General features: G+C 55.1%; 1 protein-coding gene across 26 annotated transcripts in view; it reads left to right on the top strand.

Moving 5' to 3' along the window:
• Positions 1–17,620, top strand: part of LRP8 (LDL receptor related protein 8) — a 78,266-nt gene that overhangs the window by 47,548 nt on the left and 13,098 nt on the right. For 4 of the 26 annotated variants that reach the window (XM_082370310.1, XM_082370308.1, XM_082370289.1 and 1 more), the window contains exons 5-15: positions 814–1,194; positions 2,424–2,546; positions 3,369–3,491; positions 5,485–5,562; positions 6,684–6,803; positions 6,875–7,000; positions 10,000–10,174; positions 12,189–12,416; positions 15,402–15,520; positions 15,775–15,914; positions 17,336–17,477. In XM_082370310.1, coding sequence (XP_082226436.1) covers positions 814–1,194; positions 2,424–2,546; positions 3,369–3,491; positions 5,485–5,562; positions 6,684–6,803; positions 6,875–7,000; positions 10,000–10,174; positions 12,189–12,416; positions 15,402–15,520; positions 15,775–15,914; positions 17,336–17,477 — 1,755 coding nt within the window. The remainder of the gene's footprint in view (positions 1–813; positions 1,195–2,423; positions 2,547–3,368; positions 3,492–5,484; positions 5,563–6,683; positions 6,804–6,874; positions 7,001–9,999; positions 10,175–12,188; positions 12,417–15,401; positions 15,521–15,774; positions 15,915–17,335; positions 17,478–17,620) is intronic. The other 22 variants (XM_082370293.1, XM_082370295.1, XM_082370292.1 and 19 more) reach the window with 14 other exon arrangements.

Genomic DNA, 17,620 nt, shown 5'->3' on the forward strand with positions numbered 1-17,620 from the left:
CCCCATGCAGTCTGTGGTCATGGGGCAGACAGAGAAGGACACAAGACCCAGACAGCTGAGCAGGCTGTGAAGGGCACCAGAAAGGAGAGTGGAGGTGGGTGGAAACTTGCCAAGCAGGGGAGCACGAAGTGTGTTATGAAAGAGGTAGAATTTGGGCCCTTAAAGGATGCGAACTCATCATTGCGATATACAGAGACAGTGGTGGGCAACAGATGGGCGCCCAGCAGATGGAACAGCTTGGGCAAAGGCCAGGAGGTGGGAAAGTGTACAAATGGTCCAGTGCGTGACGTGAAGCTGGAGCATGTGCGGGAGTGAGGTGATGGGGCAGAGCACTAGCTCCATGCTAGTGGCCTTGGATGCTAGGCCAAGGGACTTAGGATAGTTCTGGGCAAACTGGGGAGGGGGAGGGACCTGAGCTGTGTTGTAAAGAAGCAGGTCCAGACCTTGTTTCCTGGAAGGGTCAGTGTCATGTTACATATCATTTCCTGAGAACATCACAAAGCCCTTCAAGACAGGGTGTGTTCTGCAGCCTTAGAGACTCTCCTAGTCCCACCATCCTGCTGGGAGCAGCACAAGAATTCCTACTCCCAGTGAGGCTGGGGAGGTTCAGGGAGGCAAGTGTGCTGCCCCAGGTCGCCCAGCATGACCCTGGCAGGACCCGGATTGGAGGCCCCCTTTGCTGTCCCCTGTTCGGCCCCCCAGCCGGGCTCATTCTGGCCCATGGGTGAGGGTCAGGGCCCCTGTAGCGGGACCAGCGGGCCGGGGCGCCGGGGATGGGGTCCGGCGGGCCGACCGGCTCTCTGTCCCGCGCAGTGTGCGCCCCGCACGAGTTCCAGTGCAGCAACCGCTCTTGCCTGGCCGCCGTGTTCGTGTGCGACGGCGACGACGACTGTGGCGACGGCAGCGACGAGCGTGGCTGCGCCGACCCGGCCTGCGGGCCCCGCGAGTTCCGCTGCGGCGACGGCGGCGCCTGCATCCCCGAGCGCTGGGTCTGTGACCGCCAGTTCGACTGCGAGGACCGCTCGGACGAGGCGGCCGAGCTCTGCGGCCGCGCGGGCCCCAGGGCCACGTCCGCGCCCGCCACCTGCGCCGCTGCCGCCCAGTTCGCCTGCCGCAGCGGCGAGTGCGTGCACCTGGGCTGGCGCTGCGACGGCGACCGCGACTGCAAGGACAAGTCGGACGAGGCCGACTGCCGTAAGCCACCTCCCCTCCGTATCGCCCAGAGCCGCGGGTGCGCGACTGTTCGTGGAGGGGCCGCGTCTCCTCGCCCTAATTTATTTATTTATTTATTTATTTTTGGCTGTGTTGGGTCTTCATTTCTGTGCGAGGGCTTTCTCCAGTTTCGGCGAGCGGGGGCCACTCTTCATCGCGGTGCGCGGGCCTCTCACTGTCGCGGCCTCTCTTGTTGCGGAGCATAGGCTCCAGACGCGCAAGCTCAGTAGTTGTAGGCTCAGGGGCTTAGTTGCTCCGTGGCATGTGGGATCTTCCCAGACCAGGGCTCGAACCCATGTCCCCTGCATTGGCAGGCAGATTCTTAACCACTGCGCCACCTCTCCTTGCTCTACTCTGATCCTAGTAATGTTTTAACGGTGGCAACAGGACTTGGGAAAAGTGAAGTGACTTGTGTGAGGTCACGTGGCTGCTAAGCTGCGGAGCTCAGGGTCTTCACAGGTACCTGTGACCTTCAGTAATGCTCCCCCCCACCCCATACCTCCCATCCCTGCCCTTCCCTGCCCCAAGCAGTCACCCAGTGGTTCCAATGCCAGACACCTTGGTACACTTAGGAAGCCCCCCACCCTGCCTACCTGCTGGGCCTGCTCATCCTTCAAGGCCTCGCCCAGATTCCTCTGATGGACCCAGCTGGGCTGCATCTCTCCCCAGAGCTGCTGCAGGTCCCTGGCGCCCTCTCTTACAGCACATCCACACCGTGATGCCCTCGTTGCTCGCCCCTCAGCCCCACTGTGCACCCTTGAGCTCCTAGAGGATGGGGAGGCTCTTAGTAATCTCTGTGTTCCCCACCCCTGCACAGCACCGCACACACACTGGGCGCTCAGGAGGGGTTTGCTGAAGGGATGAGGTCGTTAAGTAATGAGCACGGAGACTCCAGAGAAGACCACGTGTCTGTTTGGAGGGGTGGCCCTGGGGAGAGACGGTGGAGTGGGAAACAGGAGACCTGAGTTGTAGTCCTGCCTTTGCCAGCCAGAGTGCTGTGTGACCCTGGGTGAGGCCTTCCCCCTCTCTGAGCTTCAGTCTCCCCATTTTGTGCCTTGGCCAGGTGTCCTCCAAAGACTCCCAAGCTCAGCGACCGGTTCTGTTTTTGCCAGGGGTGGATATGGAGTGGGGGTGAGGGTGGAGGTTGGGGGAGGAGAGCCGTCCCAGCACCACAACGGCCCTGACTCTCTCCCCTTGCCCTCTCCTGGCAGCGCTGGGCACCTGCCGTGGAGACGAGTTCCAGTGTGGGGATGGGACTTGTGTCCCTGCCGTCAAGCGCTGCAACCAGGAACAGGACTGTCCAGACAGGAGTGATGAAGCTGGCTGCCTGCAGGGTGTGTGTGGTCAGCGGCAAAAGGGCAGCATCCTCTGAGGCGAATGCCTGCGCTTCTCCCCCTGGCTCCATAGAGAGCAGCGAGGGAGACATCACCCCTTGGTCCCTAAGATGCATCTTCCCTCAGAGCACTACTTGCCCCTAAACCACCCAGATCCCCTTCCTGGGGTCCTAGTGGCACTAGACCTGGATTTTTAAGGACTTTGCAAAAGCTGAAAGAGGCCTAGGGGGAGGGGACATGAAGGCACTGCAGGAAGTTCAGCCCCCACCATTTGTCCACATCTAGGCCTCCAAACAGCCTCCCTCACTGGTTCCCAGACTGAGCAGAGGCTGAGTCCCGCTTCCCAGGGAGCCCCCTTAATTCTCAGATGGCTCTGCGGTCATCACCCTGCAGCAGCAGCAGGGACCCTGACCCACTGGTCATCTGGAGAAATGGATCAGTGATTGGGCAGCGAGGTGGCCTCCTCTGTCTAGGACACTTGGAGCATAGGTCCCCCTCAGGAGATGGTCAGTGCAGCCGCCAGGGTCTCTGTAGAGCTGCTGCTTTTCCCTCCAAGTTCCCTAATACTGACAGATCAGACACAGACCCCCATGCCCTGCCCATCTAGATGATGCTTGGGTATCTCGATTATCCCTGGGGTCCTGTCCTTCTGTGAGCAGAGCTCCCACTGGCCCTGTATTCAGCTGTCTGTCCTGGTCACTTTCTGGAGACCAGCGGGGGCTGGGGCTGGAGCTCTTCTCACCTCCCATGGGCCCAGCCCACCCCAGCCCTCCCTGCCCAAGGTCTCACAGGTGCTGTCCACTCTCTTGTCCGGCCCGACAGAGTCAACATGTGAGGGTCCCCGCAGATTTCAGTGTAAGAGTGGCGAGTGCGTGGACGGCGGGAAAGTGTGTGATGCTCAGAGGGACTGCCGGGACTGGTCAGATGAGCCTCTGAAAGAGTGTGGTACAGTACCTGTCTCCGTCCCCCTGCTGGACTAACCCTCCCTGCCACGCCCCCTCCTGGCCCCCGGCCCTCAGCCCTCACCTGCCCCTCTGCACACATTCTGATCTGACCCTCTCTCTGGACTCGTGTGCTGTCCCGTGGTCTCAGACGGGGCTCTTTGCCTTTGGGGCCTCTTGTTCTGCTACTCTGCAAATCGAAGGGCCTTTCCTTTCCAGATGCTCAGAAATTATGCTTCCTCTCACAAATGCAGCCTCTCCTCACTTCTTCCAGATTCAGACCTCTGAGTGTGTGCTCACTCTGGAACTTTCTCTCTTCCTCGTTATTTTTGCCCTGCCGACCTAGCCAGGGCGCTGGCCTCCGAGGCCTTCCAGCCCCCTGCAGGAGACCCTGCAGAGGAAGAGGTGGGGAACAGCAGGCAGTGGGCAGACGAGGCACATCTGAAGGCCACTGGGCTCAGGCCAGGCCCGGATGAGCATAGGGCAGACCCAGCAGCAGAGGGTGGCACCATCCTGAGCCCTGAGGAGCTTTCTGGGAGACCAGACTCACAGGCTGGACATGAGTTAGGAGTGGAAAGACGGCCAGAGCTGTAGGGGGTGGGTTCCAGGCTAAAAAGAACAGGAGAGTCTGGACTGTAGGTGGGCGGGCATCCTAGAGAGCACGCAGGAAACCCAGCGTGGGCTCCAGGAAGGTTCATTTCTGAGGTCAGGGGACAGAGAATCCCTTGGGGGACAGAGCCTAGGTCAGACCCTCCCTCCCCTCCCCTCCTGGCAGACCCTTTTTCACCCAGTACCTCCCCTCCTGGGCCCTTATGGGAGCCTCATCCCCTGGAGCTCCCTGGAATAGCACGTTTCTGCCCCTACTGAAGATTAAGAAATTGATTTCGGAAGGAAGAGTAGCTGGGTGAAGGTCACTTGGCCTTCACCTGAGCTTGCAGGTGACAGACTCCCCCCAGGCCCTGCCATGGGAAGTCCCAGAAGAAGGAAGTTATGGAAAAGAGGATAAGGAAGCAGGAGCAGCTGAGCCTAGCCACCGCCCCCCCGCCCTCTACCCACAGACTACTAACCTGCTAAACTCTCTTCTCTCTTGTCTTTTGCATGACACACCAAAGAGACGTATGTACGCATGTGTTTGTGTCTCTGTGCTGGTGAGAGGCCAGTGTCTGTACCCGTGGCTCCTTCTCTGAGGAAGGCAAGGGAATTGCATCACGTATCTCTGTGCGGCTCCCACGTCTGTGTGAATGTGCCTGCCTGTGCACGTAAGCTGGTGTGTGTGTGTGTGTGTGTGTGTGTGTGCATGCAGGTGTGTGCATGCAGGTGTGTGCATGCAGGTGGGTGTGCGTGCTGGGAGAAGGGCACTGCCCCTTCCTTCAACAGGGGACCTCCAATGCTCCTCAGGCCTCTCTGGGCCACCTTCCCCTCTCCCCACCCTGCAGGCCCCCCAGCAGAATCACCTCCAGGGTAGGTAGAATTGGGAAGGCCCGGAGGCTCCCCTCAGCCTCTGCCTCAGCGCTGGCCTTCCAGGGAAGGGTTGACGGAGATAGACAGCTCGGGACCCGCTACCCATTCTCTGACCCCGACTCACCTCAGCCCTGGAGGACTCAGTTCCTTGGTCTTTCATCGAAGCCTGAGTCGCGTGGAGCTCTCCCCTCTCCCCTTGCAGAGCCATCCTACACGTGCCCCTCCACCCCGTGCTCGGTAAACACAATGGTTGAGCTGCTGCTCCTGCAGAAGGAGGGGTAGGAAGTGAGTGACGCGTGACTGAGGCCGTGAGTGAGCAGGTGAACAGATGAATGGACGGGAGGGAATAGTGTGGGAGAGGTCAAGGAGGGCTTGGAGTGACAGAAAGAGTCCTGGAGGGTGGTGCCCTACAGAGACCACCGCAAAGCTACCACAGCTCAGCCCACCCCGAGGAGCTGGGTCTTTCCAGGGCTGGGCCTGGCTGAGTCACCCCCAGGCCCCCGAGTCATGGGGTTGCTATGGTCTTCTTCTTTCAGTTCTGCCAACATCCCAGAGAAACAGGAGGCGGCCCAGGGGTAAAGAGGAGCATTCCCTAAGCATGGCTCAGGCTGGAGGTGGGGCACCACAGCTGTGCATGGCCTGGGGTGGGCAGCTCAGACCAGCTGTGTGCATGGCCCTGGCTGGCCTGGCACAGCTCTGCCTGGCTTGGCTGGAGTGGTGGGGTGTGGGCCTGATGGGCAGAGGGTGGCACGGCACCTTCCCTGGCTGGCAGAATTAACCCTCTGTGGTTCTAAAGCCCAGAAGATGCTGTGTGAACTTGGTGAGCCTTGGTCCTGGCCTCCCTGACCTCCGCTAGGACCCTGCCAGGAGGTGGTAAGGGAGTGGAGGACGGGGGAACCAGCTGACCTCCTGGCATCCCTTCATCCCTTGCAGCAGTTGGTAATATTGAGACCAGGCCTGTGACTAAGTGTAGGAATAGGGACAGGTGCTGAAATGAGAGGAGGTGAGAAAAATCCACCGTAGTTCACGGTGGGAGAGAACTGACTTAGCAACAGCTCCGTGGAGAAAGAGGCCTGGCAGTCTTAGATAACCACAAGCTCAGTAGCGGGCAGCCCTTGTTGTTCAGACTCCTCGGGGTGGCGGACTAGCTCTGGGCCCTGCCGGAGAAGGACACAGACAGATGGAGTGCATCCAGAGAAAGGCACTTGAGTGGCGGGGGACCAGGAATCGGGGCTTTAAGGAGATTCTGAGGGAGCCATTGGACTCTGGCCAACCCCACACAGAGCCAGCTGCCTCAGGGGGGAAGCAGGCTTCCCGAGGCTGGACGTGTTTAAGCAAGGGCATTTCGGAAGGGATTCTTGGGGTACCTGAGGGTTGGACGTGTTACCTGCAGGCACCTTCAACTCTGAGGTCACGAGGAAGGAGGAGCCATAAGAAATGTGTTTGTGAAAGGAAAGACCTTAGGCAGCCTAGCTGCCTTCAGCCTGGTGGTGGACAGAGCCCTGGCCTGGGAGGCAAAGGACCCTAGTTCTGGTTCCACTCTGTCCTGTCTATGTGACCTGGCCCTCTCTGAGCCTCCTCTTGCCCAGTCACCTGGCTAATGAGGCTGAGGCTCAGTGAGGCTCTGGGGGAAGCTCGCTGCCCTGGGTCTCTGCTTCAGCTCTAGGCCCATCCCTGTCCTGCCCCCACCCCAATCTGAGCTCCTGGACCCTCAGGAGCCCACGTCCCTCCCCAGGGCTGAACGAGTGTCTGCACAACAATGGCGGCTGTTCCCACATCTGCACCGACCTCAAGATCGGCTTTGAGTGCACGTGCCCATCGGGCTACCGGCTCCTGGACCAGAAGACCTGCGGTGGTGAGACCCTCCCCGAGCCCCTCAAGGAGGCAGCTCCTCCTGCCAGTTCTGACCTCTGCTCCTCCCCACAGACATTGACGAGTGTGAGGACCCAGATGCCTGCAGCCAGATCTGTGTCAATTACAAGGGCTACTTTAAGTGCGAGTGCCACCCTGGCTACGAGATGGACACCCTGACCAAGAACTGCAAGGCCGTCGGTATGGACACCACAAGGTGGGGGGCAGGGGAGCAGCTCTGAGGGAGTCCAGGAAGCAGTGTGCTTCACATACGCGAGGAGCAGGTGTGCACACCTGCGTATACACACACAGATGGCAGGTTGCACACACGGTGCTCAGAGTGTAAATATTCAGCACGCACACGATGCAGTGTGCATGAACACCACGCAGACGCTGCACAGCGCCACCCGGTACAGCCCACAGAGTCTGCACTCGCACGACACACAGTGCCAGACGCGGGCTGGACCGTGCTGGCTACACGCGGCACGGGCAGCCCACACAAAGAGCAGGCCATGTGCAGACCTCACGTTGACCGTCAGGTCAGCCAACGGAATTCACTTGTTTTATTCAGTTCTTTACACTGAACACCTAACATTGTTGTAGGCACTAGGGGTTCAGCAGTAAGCAAAACAGACATGAATCCCTGTCTATCCTCATGGGACTTACACTCTAGTTGGTGAGACAGACAAGAAATCAGAAAAATAAATACAGTGCATGGCAGATGGTGATGAGTGTTCAGAAGAAATATAAAGTAGAGAAGTTATAGTTTTTGATAGAGTGGTCAGGAAAGCCCTCACTGAGAAGGTGACATTTGAATAAAGACCTGAAGGAGATGAAGGAGTGAGCCATGCATTACCTGCAGGAACCGAAGGCAGCAGCATGCAGGGCAAGGAGCATAGGAGATGAAGTCCAAGAGGTGACTTGGCGGCAGATCACAAAGGCCTTCGAGACCATTCTAAGGGCTGACTCTTGGTTTCACTGTCAGTCAGGGGGAAGGAAGCCTTTGTGGGTTCAGAGTAGAGGGACAGGGTGTGCCTTACATTTTAACTGACTTCCTCGGACGGCTGTGTTGGGAATAGACCGGAATAGACCGTTGGGGGCAGGGGAGGGAGCGGGGGAACTGCTGCAGAGGTCCTTGCAGTCAGCCAGGAGAGAGGTGATGGTGGCTTGGATCAGGGCCTTGCGTGGGAATAATGAGAAGTGGACAGTATGACAGTATGAATATATTTTGAAGGTCAGGATTTATTTTGAAGCAACAAGATTTGCTTATGAATTAAATATAGGATGTGAAAGAAAAAAAAGGAGTCAAAGATGACCCCAAGGTTTTTGACGAACTAACTGGAAAAATAGGATTGCTATTTATGGAGTTGGGAAAGGCGGTGAGAAAAGCAGGTTTGGGAGAATATTAGATTGATTTGGACATGTTAAATTTAACAAAACTGTTTAGACATCTAAGCAAAGTATTGTGTAGGCTGTTGGATATATGAACCTGGAATTCAGACGCACGAATATAATACCCATTCTATAGGTTATAACAACACAGCAGCTACAATAATTGACATGTAGCCCGTAAACCCAAAACATATACCACCCAAACTGCACAATATACAGCACATACATTAGCCCATCACGTGTAACATGCAACCTGTTCTTACCCCCACATGGGACAGGTGTGACACAGAACAGGGATTACATACGTGCAGTGGAGACAACATACAATGGCCCATGTATACACAAACCCCTACATGTGAATATCTAAAGTGCAGTTACACAAAAACTCAAATCATAAACACACAGGGTTCCTGTCACAGTCACAGCTCTCAGTAAAAATCACCTCAAGGTACCCTGTAACCCAGCTCCTGCCCTCAGGAAGGTGAAGTGTCTTTGCTCTCATTTTGAGGTGAGGAAAATCACAGTTTGTCAGTGGCGGAGCTGGGCCTTGAATCCAGCTTTCCTCCTTTCTCCTTGCGCTTAGACCTCTATTTTTCCATGGTATCTGTTTGTCCCACACCTTCCCTGTCACCCCAACCCTGCTTTGAAATAATCTACACACAGGTCGCACACCCAGCCCCAGACCCCACCTGGCTCTGTGCTGGTCCTACCCTGTCCCCAGGGAGCACAGATGGACAGTGAGGAACCAGGTGGCCTGCAGAAGTGTCAGCTGGAAAACAAGAGGGGGAGAAGGTACAGGCAGCTCCAGGGGCAGGTGTTGCCATTCAGTATTGCAGGTGCCTGCGAGTGGCCCGTTCCATCTGAAAACAGGCTGGAGGAGTGGCAGCCTGTGCGAAGTGCTAGGCCCTCATAGGCCTGGGGGACAGTGACCCTCCCCATGGAGTAGCCAGGAATGTCTAGCTCACTGAAGATCTTCCTAAAATCTAATCCTAAGTCTAAAAATGGGTTTGTGTATACACGGGAAGTTGTGTGTTGTCCCTTTGCACGTATATAATCTGTGTCATATTATACACATCCCACCCCTGCTATTGGCTCAGAATAAAGTGCAAACTCTTCCCCTGGATCACAGGCTCCTTTGTGATCTGGTCCCTGCCAGCATCTGCAGATTCACCTCATGCCAATACACTCTGTATAAACTAAAGACTCACAACGACCTCCTTGAATCTTCTCCCTCCAGTCTCACCCCTAGCCCTGAGGTCCGTGCTCCATTCTGCAGCCTCAGTCATCTTTCTAAATCATTTAACGCTCATGTTGCCCCTTCTTGAACACTGCAGTGGGGCCCAAGCAGAGGAGGTGGCAGCTGCTGGGGAGAAATGCATTCTAGGTAGAGGGACAGCTTGAGCAAAGGCCCCGAGGCAGCAAGCTCTGCCGTGGCGAGGTGATGACAGGTAGTCTGGTGGCCGGAATCAAGGTGTTAGCGGGGTGAGTGATGAGGCTGGACAGGGAGTTGGGGTCATGCTGCGGAAGGCCTTCCGTGCAGGCCAGAGGAAATGGGGAGTCATCAAAGATTTGAGGGGAGTTTGTGTCTGATAAAAAGAATAAAAATCCCTCTGTTACACTTGGTGCTTTGCATCTTATGCTTTTTGTACCCATCATTTCACCTGCTTCTTTAACCTGTGAGGTAGGAGTCGTCACCACTTTTTACAGGAAATGAGGAGTCCCCCAGCAAACCAGTGGTAGAGCCTTGGTCTCCAGATCCCCCGCCTCTTAACACTGACCCTTTCCCTCTCAACCCCCCTGCATGGCAGCTGGCAGAAGCCCGTCCCTAATCTTCACCAACCGGCACGAAGTGCGGAGGATAGACCTGGTGAAGCGGGACTACTCACGTCTCATCCCCATGCTCAAGAACGTCGTGGCGCTGGACGTCGAAGTTGCCACCAATCGCATCTACTGGTGTGACCTCTCCTACCGCAAGATCTACAGGTGAGTCGAGGCCTGGGTCCTGCAACCAGGCCTAGGGGGGTGCTGGGGCCAACAAAGGAGGAGAGGAAGGGTGGCTTCTGCACCCCTTCTGCCTCTATATTTCCCCAGGACAGAGATGGGGCTTAGGAAGGCACGTGGGTTCACAGTGGTTGTGGAACTGCCAGGACTTCTCCACCTGCTGGGCCTTCCAGGGCTGAGGGCTTGGATGGGCGAGCAGCTTTGAGCCCCACACGTGGGGGCTTTGACTGGCCTCTGGTGGCCTGATGGGGCAGTGCGAGACACAGGAAATGTTCAGCCAGGGCGGAAAGGAAGCAGCCTCTGGGCTTTGGTAGGGATTTTCAGAGCAGCTCACATATATGTGTGTTGGATGCTGGGGACTCAAAGATGACTCAGACCTGGTCCTGCCTGGAGGATCCCACTCAGAGCATAGCGACATCCATTGTGATGATCATGAGGGAAAAGTATAGAGGAGGCCTCTGACCCAATCTGGCGGTCAAGGAAGTCTTCCTGGGTGGCACTACCTGCGGTCCAGCCCTTCACACCACAGTCAGTGGACTCTGGCGCTTGGGAAGGCTCCTCGCACACACAAGGAGGTTCTCTCCTAGGAGCCTCTGCATGCCCAGGCCCCCTTTCTTTGTCCTGAGATCCACTTGGCAGGACTGCCGATGACCAGGCACTGGGCGGGCTGTTGAGCGAATGGTGGATGGATGGATGCTGCTCGCTGACAACTCGATGCCTATCACACCCCAGCACACACAGACACGCTCACTCACACTCGCACACCCAGAACCAGCTTGAGCGGTGCCTGTCCAATGGTTGTGACGGAAAGAGGCAGGATTTGATGATGCCCCGGGTATGGAGCTGTGGGAGGAGGAGCCAAAATGAATTCCCTGGTTCATTTTGGGAGTTTCAGTTTCCGGCTTGGGAGGTTTCGTGGACAGTGGTACCGTTCTCTGAGATGGGAGCAGGGGAGGAGTTTCGGGTGGGGGGTAGGCAGTCTGTCTGTGTGGCTGAGAGGAGGGGAATGGGGATGAACAGTTTGGGATATGTTGAGTTCAAGGTGTCCATGGGACGTCTGACGGGAGCCAGTTGGCTTTATAGTCTGGAACTTAGACAGTTGTCTGGATCAGAGGGTCAGAGCTGTGGATGGCCGTGGGCACTGTGGAACTAATCACCCGAAGAGAGGGTATGTGGAGAGGAAAACCTTGGGAAATAAAGCATTTGGGAGAGAGAAAGCCCTGCTAATTTTGCCTCCTGAGTGTCTGCTGTATTGTGGCCCCTTCTGTCCATTCTTACTGCCTCAGCCCTTCTGCACACCCTCTTCATCTCTCACCGGGATGCCGTCACAGCCTCCTAACTGGTCTCCCTGCCTTCATTCCCTCCTCCTCCAATCCCTCGCATATTCCGCAGGTGCCACAGTGATCTAAGATGCCTATCTGGCCATGTCCTCCGACCTGTTCAGTTACCCCTCCACAATGAAATCCTGAGCCTTTAGCGTGGCATGCAGAGCCCGTCAGGATGTGGCCCCTGCCTACACTTACTTCCTGTCTTACACCCCACCTACCCCACTCCACCCCCACTGGATCTTTCACTGTTCCAGAACACACGCCTCGGCATCTGCACATGCTGTTCCCTCTGCCTTCTGTTCTTTGTGTTCCTGACAAACTGATCCTTCAGGGCTCAACTACAAGGCCTTCTGCAGCCCTCCAGGGTGATGTAGTCTCCATTTCTCTGCTGCTATAGCCTCTGATACTTTCCGTAATCACAGTGTATTGGTGTAATTATCTGGCTGTAAATTTCTGTCCCTACTAAACTGAGCTCCTCCAGGCCAGAGACTGTGGCTGACTTGAGCCTGTATCCTTACCCTGGTGGCCCAGGGAATGTGTTGAATGGAAATTAGCCAAGTTCCTCTCCAGTGCACTGCTGTGGCCCAGAGGGAAGAGAGAGGGGAAGGGCAGCTCCATATGGGCCCGGGGGTGGCACACCTGCCCATGCCAGCCCTGGTTGCTCCTAGCGCCTACATGGACAAAGCCAGCGACCCAACAGAGCAGGAGGTCCTCATTGATGAGCAGCTGCACTCTCCAGAGGGCCTGGCAGTGGACTGGGTCCACAAGCACATCTACTGGACCGACTCGGGCAACAAGACCATCTCAGTGGCCACAGTTGATGGCGGACGCCGCTGCACTCTCTTCAGCCGTGACCTCAGTGAACCCCGGGCCATTGCCGTTGACCCCCTGCAAGGGTGAGTGTTTCCACCCCAAATTGCCCTAGGCGCTCAGTCCTCATGTGTCTGTCACAAGAGCTACCTTGAGGGCTTTGGAAGGCCCTGGGCCACCCAGACACAAGCCACAGGGAAGAAAGTCCATGCGGGCCCCTCAGTTTGTGAACCCCTGACCAAGGGTCCCTTGCACATTGGTCGCCAGGGCACTCCCAGGACTCTGCCACTCTCTCACCATATCATAGAACCAGAGCATCTCAGAGCCGAGTAGGGCTCTAGAAATTGCCTGATAGATGTTCCTGGGGCAGGAAGTCTTCCCTCAGGCTGCTGCGCGCTGCAGGTGGGCATCTGGCGACTGCTCACACTTCCAGAGACAGGAGCTTGTTACTTCTCATACAGCCTGTTTCATTTTGGGGCAGGTCTGCCCATTAGAAAGTATTCTTTTGTTTGTTTCTTTCTCATATTCCCATATCTGCCTCTCTTCGACTTCCTCCATTGGCCTCCGGAGTTACCTGTAGCATGTCTACTCCCTGCCCTGCAGGACAGCCGGCAAGATTTGAGGACTGAGATTACTGGGTCAGCTCTGCTCCAGCCTGCCCACCTCCATCCCCATCCCTGTGGCCCACAGCCTCTGGGCCCCTCACTACCCAGGCTGCCCTGCTCTGGCCATGCCTCCATATCAGGGGTAGGGATTCTGAACAGAGCAGGACTCCCTCCCTCGCTCCCTCCCTCAGTGGGGATGTCCTGAGATGGCATGGTTTTTAAGCGGCTGCATCATATTATGTTTACCAGGATCACCAGCTTCTTCCTACTGCTGTTTCCTTAATTGTTAAGCAGGGATAAGAAAACCCTCTTCTTCCAGTGAGGGCAGCTGGGGGGTGAGGCTGGCCACCTGAGAGGGTGTGCGTGGCCTTGGGAAGTGACCGACAGCTGCCGCTTAATAGGCACGCACAGGTGCATCCAGGCACTCTGCAGACCTGAGTCATCTCATTTAACCCCCACCTCAACCCTGTTCTCTGTCTGCTATCACACAGACCTGGGGCTGCACCTGCCGTGTCCCCCAAACCATATAGTTACACCCAGCCCATTCCTGGTCCATTGTGGCTCAGTCAGGGTCCCGCCAGGAAACCCACTGCACACTCATTTTAAGATAATTTAAGGCCGGTTAATAAAGGGACTATTTACAAAGGAGCGGGTAAGGTCTAATGCACTATCCTGGACTAGTAACAGGTAACAGGCCTGAGGGGCAGGAGCAGGGAGGGTTACCCAAGTTGGGAAGGAAAGAGCGGGGTAGAGAGGGTCACCTTTAGGGCATTAGCCAGCTGGAGGCACCTTTGTAGGGGGGAGTTAGGGGAATAAACATCCTGACCTCAGTCTCTCCCCTTCCCCCTCCGATATTTTGCTGAATACAACTGGAAGCCAGATGGCTAGAGAGCCCAGCCCATTGATTTGGTTCCCACATGCGCCAGCCTTTTGGTATACAAAGCAGAACGGCAATGGGATTCAAAGTGGCAAATGGAAGGGATCCAGAACAACCAGCCCCCTAGCCTGGAGCCAGCCTTGGCTTGACACCAGGTTTCAGCAGAGGCATTTTGGGGAGGATTAAGCACGCGGGCTTTAGAGTCCAACTTAATTTGAACTTAAATTTGAAGCCTGGCTTTACTACTTATTCACAACGTGATCTTAGGGAAGTCAGCCTCTCTGAGCCACAGTTTACTCATCTGTAAAATGGGACTAATAATTATACCCTCCTGGGGTAATTGTGAGGCTACTTCGTTCAACAAATAGTAAATAAGGCCTATATGCCACACACGAGCTACCTGCCAGGTACAAAATGAGGAGTAAGGCAGATGAGGAGCCTGCCCTCAGTGGAGCGTATAGACTAGTGGGGAAAACAGACAGTAAACAAATATGCCACACACCCGCATGCATACGTAAATAACCGATGGTGTGAGCGCGCTGGAAGGAAAAAAACAGGGTGTTTTAAGAGTCAATAACAGGGAGGACCTATTTACATTGAGGGTCGGAGGAAGGTTCTCTACTGAAAAGACGTTCTAAATGGCAAACAAGTGGGGGCAAAGGCTCTGAGAAGGCCTTGGTGCCCTGAAGGATCTAAGAGAAGCCCTGGGGGCGGGTGTGGAGTTTGTAAGGGAACTGGGCAGTGGTGGCAGGAGAGACAGCCAGAGAGGTAGGCAGGGACCTAGTCATGCAGAGCCCTGTCGGATGTGGTAAGGATTTGGGATCTGATTTTAAGGTCAACAGGAGAAACCATCATAAAGTTTAAAAACTAGAGAGTAATAGATCTTAAAAGTTATCACAAGAAAAACAAATTGTAGCTATGGGTGGTGCTGGAGGTTAACTAGCTTCTTGTGGTGCTCATTTTGCAACATCAAATCATTATGTTGTACACCTGAAACTAGTGTTATATGTCAATTATATCTCAATTTTAAAAAACAGGATAATGACAACTTATTTCCATTTTTAGAAGCTCATTTTGCCTGCTCTGTAGGGATTGGATTAGAGGGGCAGTGATTACTGCATTTGTAAGTACATGAGATGAGGCCACTCACCTAGTAAATACTCAATAAATGTTCAAGAAAAAAGAGAGAGAAGCCCTGGACAGAGTTCTAGCTGTGTGGCCCTGGCTAGGTCATCAGCTTTCTCCTCTGTCAACCAGGAAAGTAAGAGGGTTGACAGGGCCCTTTCCTTCCTGCTCTGGCACGCTAGGGCTGTAGCTGGAGCTGCTGAAGTGGGAGAGATGGGCTGACAGGCTGTTCAGCCGAGGTCAGGTGGACTCGGGGAATACAGGCTTCTCCAGGCACTCAGATAAGGCGAAGACCAAGACGCCTGCCAGCGCTAAGGTTTGATGGTTCCCATGAACTTCAGAGGTCTTACCAGTCCCCACTAAGCATAATCTTCAATATTCAGAGGGCCATCGAGCCCTTGTGACCCACACCACCCCAATCACGTCCCCTGACAAGAAGCCCATTGGGTTCTTCTCTCTTCCAGGTTCGTGTATTGGTCTGACTGGGGGTACGAGGCTAAGATCGAGAAGTCTGGGCTCAACGGTATGCACCGGCAGACACTGGTGTCAGACGGTATTGAGTGGCCCAACGGAATCACCCTGGGTGAGCCCTGCCTTCCCTGGTTGGGGGGACCTGTTCTAGCGCCTGGTGCTGGCCACTGCCTGGAGCTCCATGGGTCTTGTTTCTGTGTCCCCTTATAGTACCAGTGCCTGTGTTTCCTGATGGTTGCCCTGGGCTGGCCTCCTTCTGAGGCCTGGCCTGGAGATGCGGGCAGGGAAGGGGCACAGAGGAGCAGAAATACGGGTTGTGGTCCCAGGCTCACAACCCGATCCCCTTGTCCCTTTTTCCTCCTCAAGATTTGCTGAACCAGCGCTTGTACTGGGTAGACTCCAAGCTGCACCAGCTGTCCAGCATTGACTTCAGCGGAGGCAACAGGAAGATGCTGATTTCCTCCCCTGACTTCCTGAGCCACCCTTTCGGGATAGCTGTGTTTGAGGTGAGCTCCGTGAGGGGAGGCATGGCCCCATCAGGAAGCTGAAGCCTAGGAAAGGCTGTTCAAATAGGACAACTCCCTGAGACTTGTCCAAGTGGAAACAAAGGGACAGGGAAGCCGACTGGCTTGTTTGTACACAATATGTGAGCTGTCTGCAAACAGAGGCTATGCAGCCCGTTGTCCACCTGGCAGCCTTTCCTGTGCTTCCTCCCCAAGGCCCCTCCCTCAGAGCACTTCTCACAGGTAAGTTGCTAGACCAGGTACCCTCAGCACCCAGCGCTGTACCCACGTATACAGAAGGTACCCCAATAAAGAAAGGGAAAAGGAATACACATTTCCTTAGTATCATTTACTACTGGAAATGGCCTGAGAGATGCTATTCAATTCAGCACACTCTCACTGACCTTTGCTGGACCCTGGGGTCATAGAAGTGAATCAGACATCATCCCAGTCCTCAAGAAGCTCACAGGAGGGTGAAGAGTCAAGACCCTCCTGTGTTCTGACCCTAACAACCTTTCTCCTTGGGGAATGAGGAAGCCAGAAGCGACCAAGTTCTCGCACACCCATACCTCTTCCCCAAAACTAACTCTGCCACCAAGGGGAGGGAAAGCAAGGGGACAGTGGCCTGTGGTGGGCATTGGCAATATTTGCTTGGAGCGACATCACCCAGCACAGCTCTGAAATTGTGGGCAAAGCTCCAGCTCCCAAGTCCAGCCTCTGCTTCAAAAGACAGGTGTGTTCAGACACATGTGTTTGTGCTTGTGCGTATATGTGGCATGTATGTGTATGTGCCTGTGTATACATAAATGCGTCTGTTTAAAAATGTGCATTCCTGTATGTGCTAGTGCTTGTGAGTGTAAATATGCATACCAGTACTTAGACAAGTTCATTTTAGGTACAAGTGTGCCTTTGGGTGTGTAGATGTGCATGTGGGTATGTGTCTAGATCTGTACATGAGGCTGCACGGTTGTACCTATAAATGCGGATTTGCCTACAGATGCACATTTAGGCTCGTATGGACTAACCATTGGATGTGTATGCGTGTATACCCAGAGGCTGTAGGAGGCCCCATAGGGATAGTTCTCACTAGATCATACATCCTCTCCAATCTTGGTCCCAGGCCCTAGTAATGGTAACAGCTACAGAGACCCAACCTTGGTTTCTGCTGAACTCCAGGAAGCAGGCCTAGCTCAGCGTTAATGAGCAGCCTTCAGGCCAAAGCACTGAATAACCCTCTGAGACAGAAGGGAACCAGAGCATACGCCACAGATCAGAGCTGAGAGTCCCACTATGAATCTGTGGACAAGAGAGTTCAGGGGAGATGCCAGAGCAGTTCTTGTGACTATGGTTTGAGGCCAAGCCCTCAGGCTGAGGTCATGGGTTTAAACTCTAGGCTTCCCATCCTCTGTATTTGTACCCCACAGGACAAGGTGTTCTGGACAGACCTGGAGAATGAGGCCATTTTCAGTGCAAATCGGCTCAATGGCCTGGAAATCTCCGTCCTAGCTGAGAACCTCAATAACCCACATGACATTGTCATCTTCCATGAGCTGAAGCAGCCAAGAGGTGAGCCTTCCCCGGTCCCAGGTCCGCTGCCCACATCCTCTCGCTCTAGTAGGCAGGCTGTATTCACATTCATGTCACGTCTCAGCATCCCCAGAAGTAGTGGCAACAGTCCCTCTCCTTGGTGGACTGCCTTGCTGTCACAT

Source organism: Balaenoptera borealis, assembly GCF_965194805.1.
Source record: "Balaenoptera borealis genome assembly, chromosome: 1".
Lineage (NCBI taxonomy): Eukaryota > Metazoa > Chordata > Mammalia > Artiodactyla > Balaenopteridae > Balaenoptera > Balaenoptera borealis.